General features: G+C 38.3%; 1 protein-coding gene across 2 annotated transcripts; it reads left to right on the top strand.

Moving 5' to 3' along the window:
• The first annotated feature begins 2,949 nt into the window (after nucleotides 1–2,949).
• Nucleotides 2,950–10,975, top strand: vamp5 (vesicle-associated membrane protein 5). Of its 2 annotated transcripts, none has more exons than XM_058637248.1 (3): nucleotides 2,950–3,203; nucleotides 6,932–7,072; nucleotides 10,294–10,975. In XM_058637248.1, exons 1-3 carry the CDS (start codon nucleotides 3,201–3,203, stop codon nucleotides 10,435–10,437), a joined length of 288 nt encoding a protein of 95 aa, XP_058493231.1. In that variant the 5' UTR covers nucleotides 2,950–3,200; the 3' UTR covers nucleotides 10,438–10,975. The 2 variants fall into 2 exon arrangements, with proteins under 2 accessions (XP_058493231.1, XP_058493230.1); XM_058637247.1 differs by having other exon boundaries at nucleotides 2,951–3,203; nucleotides 6,929–7,072.
• The last annotated feature ends 712 nt before the right edge of the window (nucleotides 10,976–11,687 follow it).

Here is an 11,687-nt window from a genome sequence, read left to right as displayed (position 1 = left end):
CCCAGCCAGACAGAATCCTTCTATAATATTGTAGAGTAATATGACTCTGTACTAAACAAAAGCAAATCACACTTTCACATGCTATTATATTATTATTTACCTGTACTTTTAGTGAAAGAGCACTCTGTGTGTCGTGGTAGTGACGTGGTGAAAGTGGTATTTGGAGTCTGCCACAGACAAAGAGTGGCACCTCTCTAAACCACAGATTAAAACATGATTACACTTTCTTTAATCGAAGCTTTAGTTTAGTTCAGGCTGATAACAGAAAATCATCATTAGTATGAGGAAGTGGGTGCTTTATTTATCAAATAGGGGAATTCCATTAGTTCTTCCTCATACCGCTGGTCAATGAAAAGAGTCATTCACTATTCTCTGTAAAAACTGTAACTGAAAGAGTGACTGTAAAAGTATGTTATTTTTCTTTCATGCTGAGATCATGCATAGTGGTACTAAAACAGCAGAATAGGTACCAGGTACTATGCTAGTGGAAATGCAAATGTGCCAAGGAAACACGCTATTAGTCAGGTCTGATAGTATTGCTTGACGGAGCCGGATTTGGACGCAGCATACATGTAAAAAACATACAATGTTGCACAGTTTCTGTTCATGAAAAACAAAACAGAGGCAGAATGATAACATTAACGACAAAATCCCCAAAAAGTTACGCACTTCTGCTTTAAATGTGTGTGAAGTTTGACCATTCACAAAAACAAAAACATGAACAAGGTGATTTTCTTGTTAAGGTTCTGCAAAATGCCCTACTTCCTGTTTCTCTTTTTGCTGCCACAACTTCTTATGTAAGAACGTCCATTAATCCTGCTTGAGTTGTGGGCTGGAGTCAGTCCAAGCATGGGCCAGAGACAGGGTAAACCCCCGTCAGCACATGTCATTATATTGTACAGAACGTCTTGATACCTCAATTGTGTCTGCATTGCTTGCATAAATGGGTGATGTCTGGCTGGGGGTGTTTTGTTTGCCATATTATTTCACACTGACTGTATGGGTATGGAAGGCTGTTGGAGGGTGTTATCTGTGCTACAATACAGCAGTGCTGTCTGATTATCAGCCTCTTATCATAAGATAGATAAAAACCACTTATAATGAACTGTCAGTGCAGTCACTTTTCACAAACCACAACTGCTCTGCAGCTACCTTGAGTCACGTTTGTTCTCCATGTGACACTGCATCACAGAAGCAACTCACAGCATGTTTGCCTATTAAAATAGTCCTGCAGTATCATAGCACCACTGTTTTGTTTTTATAAAATTAGTAAAACAATTGGTCAAACATTACATTACAAAATTCCTTTGAATGAAACAGGAAAGTACCTTAAAGGACATGATACTGTATTTATGTTGAGTGCCACAGACATACGGGAAGTCCCTTTGGGGATATTGTACAAATTAGACATATTTCTCACAAGGGTGGAGCAGCTGTCACCTTCTTAAATTGTGCACAGGGCCTAAGTAGGCAACACCCTTCAGTGGCAGGAAGCCAACAAAGGCCTGAAAGAAATTCACCAGAATAATGTTCATGACATGAACTTTACTGAGGAGAAGACAACAGCACACAGACAAGGCCTTTAAGTGTTTAATGTATATGCTCCTTTCAGTTTCCTTGCTGTACTTGGAGAGAAGAAAAAAAACAGGAGTCAGAGTGCTGCATTCAAGGGCCTCAGGCCTTTTCAAGAGGGAAAGAATGGAAATCACAGAGAGGGTCATTCTTACAGACACCACAGCTTGTGATAATCAATAACAGATTTTCTGTCTAGGTTACTCAATCAATATGGAGATTTGTTTCATTCTGGCTTTTACTCAGATTTATTGGAAGTGAATATAAAAGTTTGAAGACATATATAAACTTATCATCATCATAGACCAGTGTTTCCCAAACTTTCCACACGGGAAGACACTTTTTAAAAATGCCAAACTATCATGACCCTAATCACAATAAAAATCTAATTGTGTGTATAATGTAGCTAGTGATATCTGTATCACCTAATATCATGGTGAGTTTGTAAACAAACATAAATGTGCTGTATGAATGTGAGTGAAACAAACATGTAGTGTAAAGAAGCTTTGAGTGGTCATTAAGACAAGAACATTTTAAAATACAAACCATTTACCAACTCTTCTTGTATGGCAATTAATGATAGTTAGGGGAAATGTAGTGGAGTAAAAGTAAAAGTTGCTAGAAATATGAATAACAAAGTACAGTACAGATGTGTTAATGTTGTACTTAAGAACAGTAAAGAAGTATTTATGACAATATTGATCAGTATTAGCCATTTTTGGTTGACCTATTGCGTCACAGAGGAAAACAACGTTAGCGGGTGGCTAGTTGTTAGCGTGAGTGCCATTATTTTATCCATTCACTTCTAAATATTTTATCATTTAAGCTGACAAAGAATACATTTGCTCTCCTTATCAGACCAAAAATACATATACCATGTTTTTCTCGCTGTTGTCGTCTTCTGTTATTTACAGGTCAAAACCTAGGAGCCAGACTAGTATGTTTACATTTTGTTAGTCAAAAAACACATTCATTATTTTTATAACGTCATGTACATGTACTGAATATGTTTTTACTGTTTTAATAGCTCAAACAACCACATAAAAAAAACTGAACTATCCCTTTCTTAGATGTTATTATGTAACGTAATAGAGTACACATGTACCCATCATCCTCAGATCCGGGTCGTGAGTGCGCGCTTTATGGATTTAGCATTTGTTATTAGTCATTAGTGGCAAGACCAATCTGGCATTAGTCACGTCATCACATGGCGTAATTGTAGATTTTCCGGGAATACCGTGAACGCCTCACGGCCAGAACGAAAGAGCGTCAGAGAGAGAGAGAGAGAGAGAGAGAGAGAGAGAGAGAGAGAGAGAGAGAGAGAGAGGGGGCGGAGAGAGAGAGAGAGAGGCGGAGAGAGAGACAGAGAGACAGAGAGAGAGACAGAGAGAGAGAGCAACTCGGTGTAAGCGAAAGTGACAGAGACGAGTTCTTGCCATAAGAAAGGACGCTTTATCGAAAAAGGGGCGTTTGTTTTCAACTCCAGCTCCGTATAAACGCAGCTGCACTGCTTCCTGTTTCTTAAGTTGACAGCAGTCGCGTTTTAAATGCGTTGGATCTGGTGACAGACTCGACACAGACAGGCAGACAGACAGACACACAGACAGAAAGCGAGAGACACCACAGTCATGGTGAGTACTTGTCATTCTGCTCTGGTCCACAGTGGACACTGTTGTGTCTGTTTTGTTCCTTGTTTTATTGATTAAAGTAGAATAATTTGAACCCTGACATGAGGGCAAAGTGACATGAAGGTAACACGGTTCACGTGCTGGCTGTCCACTCAAACGTGTTCTGTTTAAAGAAACCAGGTGCATTTATTATAAGCCATTTATTCTTAGAAACAATAAGAAAAAAGAAAATAATGTAAATATTTAGCAGCACAAAAAGGTAGTGTAACGTAAGTAATATAAGAAAAAGTAAAATAAGACAAAGCCACACTATGAACACTGTATTACGTGTTTATTGCATTTTTTTTTAATTAAAATGTGAATGGAAACTTTTTATATATTTTTACTCAACATCATGATATAATGTCCTTCAATAACAATGTAACAAAGGCGTAATATATGTGATAATTATATGCATGTATGCAAAAATGGAACACTTCTCAGATGATCATTAATTTGGACTAATTTGAAATGGGTTTTTTTTATCATGATAAAGCTTTTGTCTATTATGAGTGAGGTAGAAAAGTTGGCATATGGATACAAGGTAAATGTGATATAGTATGTAAAGTAATGGAGAGCAGGGGCCTCCACAGGGTTGGTGAGAACTCAGTTTGAATAGTAGTCTATGGGAAAATGAGCTTCTACTATGAAGGAGTTAATGTTCTTAATCATTAGATTCAGGTATTCTTCAATTGAACATGATGTCAGTTTTCCCTAATGCCGTTGCCATTTAGAAGAAAACCAATGATAAATCATGGTGTGATTGAGAGCTGGGACCGTCCAGTAGGTGCCTGATAGCAGGTGACATCTATGAACTTCCGGTTTCAAACACTTACATGGAGCCAGTAAAAATCTCTCAGACTATGGTTCAGACTTATTCTGTATTTTCCTTAAATTGTGAGTGACTAAACAGATGTCTACAATAAATCTTTGCGCTGGACTTTTCTAGAAGTTCTCAGAAGTTTCAGATATTTTCTTGCTGTTGTGACCCAGATATGACATGAACCGTATTTCAAACACATTTAAAGACTATTGCTTCTAATTGTTTTATTTTGCTGTAGGGCCCCTAGGACCCTTTTGCCTATGGCCCTCAAACTCTTTTGAAACATCCCTGGAGGGCAGTTGTCGGAGTAGTTAAAGTAAATAAAATCAATGAATTACTTATAATTATTAACAATTGTTTCCTCTGGAACTTCTCCTGTGTTTCTTTTCACTTTATTTAGTAAAGAATGATGATCGTGATGAATGGAAGATAACAAGCGGCACGTGTTTTCACTGTTCATACACACACTGTGCTATAGTGAACAGGCTATAATGTGATGTAGGTGTGGTTTCCCTGCATAATGCCAGGTACATTAATGCAGGCAGGATGGAGGGAGTGAGGAAAGGAAGGAAGGAAGGAAGGTGTGGATTCGGAAGGAGCAGCAGTGCCTGTGTTAAGACAAAGCCAGCTGAATTTTGAAGACAGACCATTGTTCAGCTACTACTCTGTGTTTCCAGGATGAACTCAGCTACAGGGCATCTGTCAATCAGCTAACAGCATTGGTATATAAGAAGGAGCTCAAACTCTTGTTCTTGGCCCAGTTAACCTACACGCCCGCTGTGAATTTGCACATACAGGATGTTGTTCATGAAAGTCTTGAAAGGAAATGACAGTGAATTCTGAAGCAAATCTAAATGCTGAACGTGTGCATGTTATATATTTGTTTGGCTCCTCATCCTGTTAACCTCTGAGATGCTGCCTTCCTCTCACGGCTCATGGGCAGAGCAGAGGGGAAGGAGAAGGCCGACTACTGCACAGCCACATTCTGTCCAGTACACAGACTGGTTTCTATCGACAGAATGGAATCTATTCTAATTACGATTATAGTCAAACCTGTTCTACTTTAGTTTGTCACTAGATGTCACGTACTTTCATTTTCCTTTTGTATATTTTGTTCTTAGATTCGCAACAAGATTATTCATTCTGTATAGACGAGCTGTACAATTTCTAACTTGCATTTTGAAAACATCAAAAAGAAATACATATACAGTACATTACTTGGTTCTCAAACAGTGGTACGTGTACCACCAGGGGTACACAAGCTTCCTCTGGTGGTACTTGGAGGGAAATCATAAATACTGTTCTACTGTACCACGATATGTGATCCAAGTGGAGCTGAAGTATGAAAGAAAATAAAAACTATACATTAAATAATAGTCTTAATCTAATTTTACTTTACAGTGTGTGAAGTATATGTGAGGAAGAGGAGGATGATGAGAGAGAAAATAAATCTGCCTGTAGCTGACTTTGCTCGACCTATTTACACCACTGTATTTTAACATTGATAATTATTATTTTAATTAACTAGTACTTCTCAGGTGGTTGTTGGTATAAAACGTTTGGGACCCACTGATCTAGAGAAAGCATTCAAAGAGCACAAACCTTGGCCAAGGCTGATCAGTTTCCCACAGTGTCAATACTCTCCCCTATCGTACAAGGTTAGAAAATCAGAATTCAGAACTGGCTCACTACCAGCATGTAATAATGTATTCATTTGGCCATAACCTAAGTTCCTGGAAAGTCTAGGATGTCCTGTTGTTTTTGAATTAAGCCTTATACTTTCCATAACAGTATAGACAGTCTAAGTATGAGTATGTTTAACCATCAGTGCCACTACTGAGCTCTTGTTCTCGAGGGAGTGGTACAGAAAACCTAGAGAAAACCAAAGAACTTTGGTTTTGCCACAAAAGACGAAAAAAAATCAAAACAACTCCAAACATGCATGCAATAGGTGAAATTTCTCTCTAAGGACCAGAATATTAAAAAATGACATATTGTCTGTCTGCAGAGAAACATTTTCTAGAATCAGTTGTATTAGGCACATTAGGCACTAGGCAGGGGTCAATAGTTCTATAATAACCTATAATAAGCATTTTAAAAAAACTTGCTGATGAAACTCAATAATCAACAGTTTATCCAGCAATCTTGTTTACAGCAGCTTTCAGAGCTTCATATTGTGTTTTACCTTTAATGACTGACTGGAAAAGTTTGAAAGATTTAGATTAGTGTCATTGAAATGAAACATTGAACAAACTGTTCTATTTTGGGCTGTTATGTGCATCCATTCGCTGCTTATTGTTTCGGCTCAGTCCCATTTCTCTCCCTGCCTCTACTACTAAGCCCAGACCTGGGCATGATATGGCCTGTGGGCCCAGATGTGAATGCACAAAAAGGATGGATTGGGCTAAGTCTTATGCTGCTTTCACACCAAATGCAAATGTTCACGTCACACTGCAGAAATTATAATTTTCCCCTCCATTTTGAGTCTGGTCACCGGCAAGTATGTGACACTGATGGCCGTCGTGTCACCAAAATGGAAAAATTCCAACCCGAGTGCTTGACGCCATTTGCACAATTCATGCTGCGCTAAAAAATTGACACAAAAAAAGGAGGGTTACCATATTTTTCCCAGTTGAATCTCTGTTAGCTCAACATAGCATAACATAACATTGGTCACATCCTGTGAGACTGTGACAAATGTCCAGCTCACAGCCCACACTGGCTGTTCACAACAACAAACTGTCATTATGAGTCCCAAACAATGCAGGGGCATAAATAATTTGAAAAATGCCAATTGGCTACATCACGTCTGACTCTGTATCCATGCTGTGTGTGTGTGTGTGTGTGTGTGTGTGTGTTTGGCCAGGAGAATGGGAAGAACCGCCTACAGCAGACCCAGGACGAGGTGGAGCAGGTGAAGGACATCATGCTGGACAACCTGAATAAGGCTGAAGAGAGAACTGGCAAACTTGGAGAATTGGAGGACCGGGCTGATGTCTTGCTGGAGAAGGTATGCAGTTCAGAGAAGCTGTCCAAAGAGGAAAAAAAATAAATAATAACATGAAACTATTTAAACTCAGTGGAAATCTCTGGGTTGTATGGATAAGATGAATAACTGGAGCAAACGGCAAAAACATTCCATTTTAACAGGCACCTAGGGACTGAGACGAGGAAATGTCATATTGATGTCTATAAATACAACGTAGGTGGAGCTGGAGAGGAAAAGAAATGTACAATTTACATCCTGATTTTGCCTTATGGTGCTATTTTTAGAGAGGTATTTCCTATTGTTCCTTAAGATGAATGAAGTGAGCTGGTCTCCCTGGGTATGACAGAGCGAGTCCAGGACATGCCACGAGACAAATGTCCGTCCGGGGGTCAAAAAGCAGGTCACATCATTCCCACGTTGCCCAGTTGGCCTGTGTTACATCACAATGTGGAACAGTTCTGTAATTTACCCCATTTAGTTACACTTTTAAACAGTTTATTCATCATTGGTATTCAGGAATGTGTTTGTTTTGCATTCACTCCCAAGTCAAATGACTTTGCAATGCACGCAGGGTTTATACGCTTCACATCAGCATCAGTGGGAACGCAAGACCCATGTGACCAAGCTAATTTCTTCTTCTTCATCCACTTTACTACATTTTTGGCATCATTTATGGTGTTTTGCTTAGACATGCATCCTCCAGTCGTAAGTACAGTCATTAGCCATCAACATTTTTTGGGAAACCTTACTTTTAAGAATTTGAACCTGGCTCAATATTTTTATTTCATTAGCGACTTGAAGTTGTTCACTCGCCGCTGAGTTTGAACAAGGGACCAGAGTAAAAGATATAAAATAGTACGATGTCAAGTTTCACACACAAGTGACTCAGAGGTGAAAGAACCCACTGACAGTGGTGTTGGTGTTGACTGAGGCTTAAAACGAGAGCTATTTTGATAATCGATTAATCGCTTTGAAGCTTTTTTCATGATGAACAAGATTTTCAATTGTTGAAGCTTCTTAAATGTGAATACTTTCTTCATTTCTTTGCTCTGGATAACAAAGAAATCATTAAAAGTTAATCATTTTGGTTTCTGGACAAAACAAGACATTTGAGAACATCATCATTTCCAGGTTTGATGAACACCGATCAACAATTTATAAGGTTTTTTATGGTTTATGAACCAAACGATTAATCGAGAAAATAATCTACAGATTAATCGGTTGTGAGAATAATTGTTAGTTGCGGCTAGTATTGAAATTATAAATGTTAAAAATCAATCAAATCAATTTACTGCGCTCTCTGGTCAAACTCCAGCTACTGCATTCAAATGTTGCCTTTCTTAGTCCACTCGATATACAGTGGACTATTACACACTCACAAGGCTTTGTCACCTTTCACCCCCTGCACTCCTCCCCACATAGTGAATGAATGAATGAATGAATATATAGAGTAAGGGGGGGGAAGAGAAACAGGCAGCTCTGAAACTAAAGAACAGTTCACTCTCACATCGAAAGAAATGTGGCAACATGTTGACACTGAAAAGAACAAATCGGCAGACAACAATGGTTTGCAGGAACCATTTAGTTCCATTTAAGGCTCCTGGTACTTAACATGCTTGATGCTACGCATTGAAAATGTGCCTTTGTCTATGTGGGGTGTCGTTGTTTTGGTGGTGCAGCATAGTTTTTACTGTTTTTGTTGAGTTTCACATGTCTCTGGTAGAAGCTCTAATAAACCTGTTGCCCCTGCAGAGCACCACAGACAGGCAGGCTGACATTAACCAAAACAAAAACCAGTGCTGTTGTGCATACTGGACAGACAGGTTTATAACAAGTTTACACAGAGAGTGTGTCGAGCTTGTGTTTAACAACCAAGAAGTCAAGTATAAAATGCAGCTTTGAAACGTCACTTACTGTGAGAATCAGCAGGGGTGAGCTGCAGACACAACACACATTTTGAATACTTTTTATTCTCTTTAATTTCAAATGACTATTTGGAGGACTCATGTGGAGGATAAAGCTGTAGAAAATGGCATTTTTGTGTCAAATATGGATTCATTAGTGTTATTTTTTTCTCCTGAACAATCCACCAGGGTGAATAATTTCTGGTTTCCTGGATATCTTTGGTTTTTGCACAAAACAACATGGACATACCAATTATAAAATAATCATTAGTTGCAGCCCTATTGATCATCTGAGGGTTCATCATCCTGAGCAGCCCACTTCTCATTGGGCGTGAAATGTTCTTATTGAATAAGTGTTGAACCACCGTTTTAAAGCTGTTTCCTTTCGCTCCTTATCTTTGTTAACCCAAATTGTATGTATAATAGCAGATGAGTGATTAGCTTGTTACATCATATTAGTTCCCTGAGAACTAAAAAACAACTATGTAATACAGGCCAATGTGAGAATTATGTGACCCGTGGGACTAAAATAATGACGTGATCCATTGTTATATTAAAAAGTTGAATATTATTTCTTAAAGAAAAGAAAAGCAGGAAAACGTGGGTAACATTTGTTCTCTAAATTAGCCCCTCCTTTAATCTCAAATCTCTAGTTTCCTTTCTCCAGCATAAAGCCACTGCTCTATCATGGCTGAGTATCACCTCATACAGTCTTCCGTCAAATTTGATCTCACACCAAATACTGTAGATACTGTGTTCCACTGTGAATGTGAGGGGACAACGTATTCTTAATTTTAAATCTTAGGGCTTGATTTTATTACTGATTACCTCATAGAATTGATTGTATTTATTTATTGATGTTCCACAGCCCACCTACAATTGCTCCACTGCCCCCCTTTGGGAATTAGTGTTGTAAATGTATCTATAATTGTTACATATACATGAAAACAATTAAAATTCAGAGTATGGTCATGATGTCCTTTCTTGGAGTAATGGTGCATTCCATTTGTTGTCAGAACTCGTAATTTCTGAGGTCCTTAGACAGGAACACCCCTGAACTCGGATTTCCAACTCGGAAAATCAGAGCAACCTCCCCAAACCCGACTGCCACCATACAAATGCTGCTACTTTTATTGTTAATAGCACTTCTGCTGTGTTTGTTTCAAAGTCAGTTGAACAGTTGATCCACGTAGAGCTTTGTTCCCGACTGGTATTGTGTTTCGGATTTCTCAACTGGAATGCAGTGAACTCAAGATTCAAGATTAGAAATGTTAAAAAAACATTGTAATGTGACCTTCTTCTTCTTCTTCTTCTTCTTCATTGTGTTTTCTCCTCCAGAGTAAAGCATTTGAAAAGACGGCCAACAAGGTGAAGCAAAAGAAAAGGTGGGAGAACAACAAGATGAAATATGTGTTTATTGCAGTCGGAGTGGTGGCAGCGCTCGTGATTATCATACTTATCATCTATGCCACTGTGGGATAGCACATGAGGACTGCAGCTTCTTGACGAGTGCCTGATGAAAGGAAAATACAATAACGGGACTAAGGGACAAAGATAAAAGTGAAGTCCAAATTGTGGGACTCTACCATCTTGCCTGAAGTGCTCATTCTGTGATATTTATGGGAGTGTACATAAGTGTCTTCGATCTATATGGTACAACTGGTTGCTCGGCTGCTTCTTGTCTTTAAAATAACTTTTCCAAACTCTTTCCAATATTGGAAGGACACATCACTTCACATGTGGATTGGAAGTCTGTAAATTGATTGTAAAGAGTAAAAGCAGTCCTCTACACGCTCCCTGTAAGATGCCACTATCATGATGTTGTTGTTTTTTATTAGATCTAACAAAAAAGTGGTGTGACATCATGCCAAGATTTTTATATTAGGCTGCTATGTGCCTCAGAGGAGGCTAAACCAGATTTATGTACAAGCTACAAAAATGAAAAAAAAGAAAAAGAAATGCAGTTTTAGCTGTGAAATGTTCTTAAAAGTTATCATTAAAATGTGTTTTTTTTAATATGTATTTGAGTGATTTCAATTTTGTTGGGTTTCACTTATTTCAGTTTTTTCTTCTACTTTTTGTGTTGTTTATTTTGGTTCATATTGTCTCCGAACCTGTTCTGTACATCAATCTATGTAACATATGTATATAAAACCAGATTCATTCATTTGCACAAACTGCTCCATATTCTAATATACCACAAATACGAGGTTGACACAAACCAACAGCTGAACCGCCAGCACAAGGAAGATAGTTTGGGCCTGCAACTGTCAATTAAAAATTGCTTATATTTCAATTTAATTCATGGCATTTGGCATTTTATTTAATTCAATCTGCAGGTTTTTACAAAGAATATGAGAATGAACCCTTTTGGACAGTGTTTATACTTCAGAGAAGTGAAGGGAAAAGTTCTTCTTATCAAAAATATTATATTAGTAATCACTTAGCAATGAGGAAAGGAAGGGGCGAGAATAGCATGCCTGATCCTAGATAAGCGGGAGAAAATGATGATGATGATGATAATGATGATGACCTCGCCATTGTTCTATAATAATCAACCACATGTGCTAGCTCTTAACTAAAAGAAGAGAGTAAATTCCATGTGATTTAAAAAAATAAAGTGGTCAGATAATAACAACACCACAGAGTGTGCCAGCGTTTATGTGAACCAGCCTGAGACCTAGACAATAATGACAAAAGGCTCAGCTGATAAAATCTTCATTTGCCTAATT

Source organism: Solea solea, chromosome 8, assembly GCF_958295425.1.
Source record: "Solea solea chromosome 8, fSolSol10.1, whole genome shotgun sequence".
Taxonomy (NCBI): Eukaryota; Metazoa; Chordata; class Actinopteri; order Pleuronectiformes; family Soleidae; genus Solea; species Solea solea.
The sequence above is the reverse complement of the archived record's forward strand: the minus strand, read 5'-3'. Positions and strand labels throughout refer to the sequence as shown.

Excerpts from the sequence above, each read along its gene's own strand:
- vamp5 (XM_058637247.1), top strand. Across the intron at positions 7,073-10,293 it reads CTGATGTCTTGCTGGAGAAG|AGTAAAGCATTTGAAAAGAC; the intron begins GTATGCAGTTCA and ends TTTCTCCTCCAG.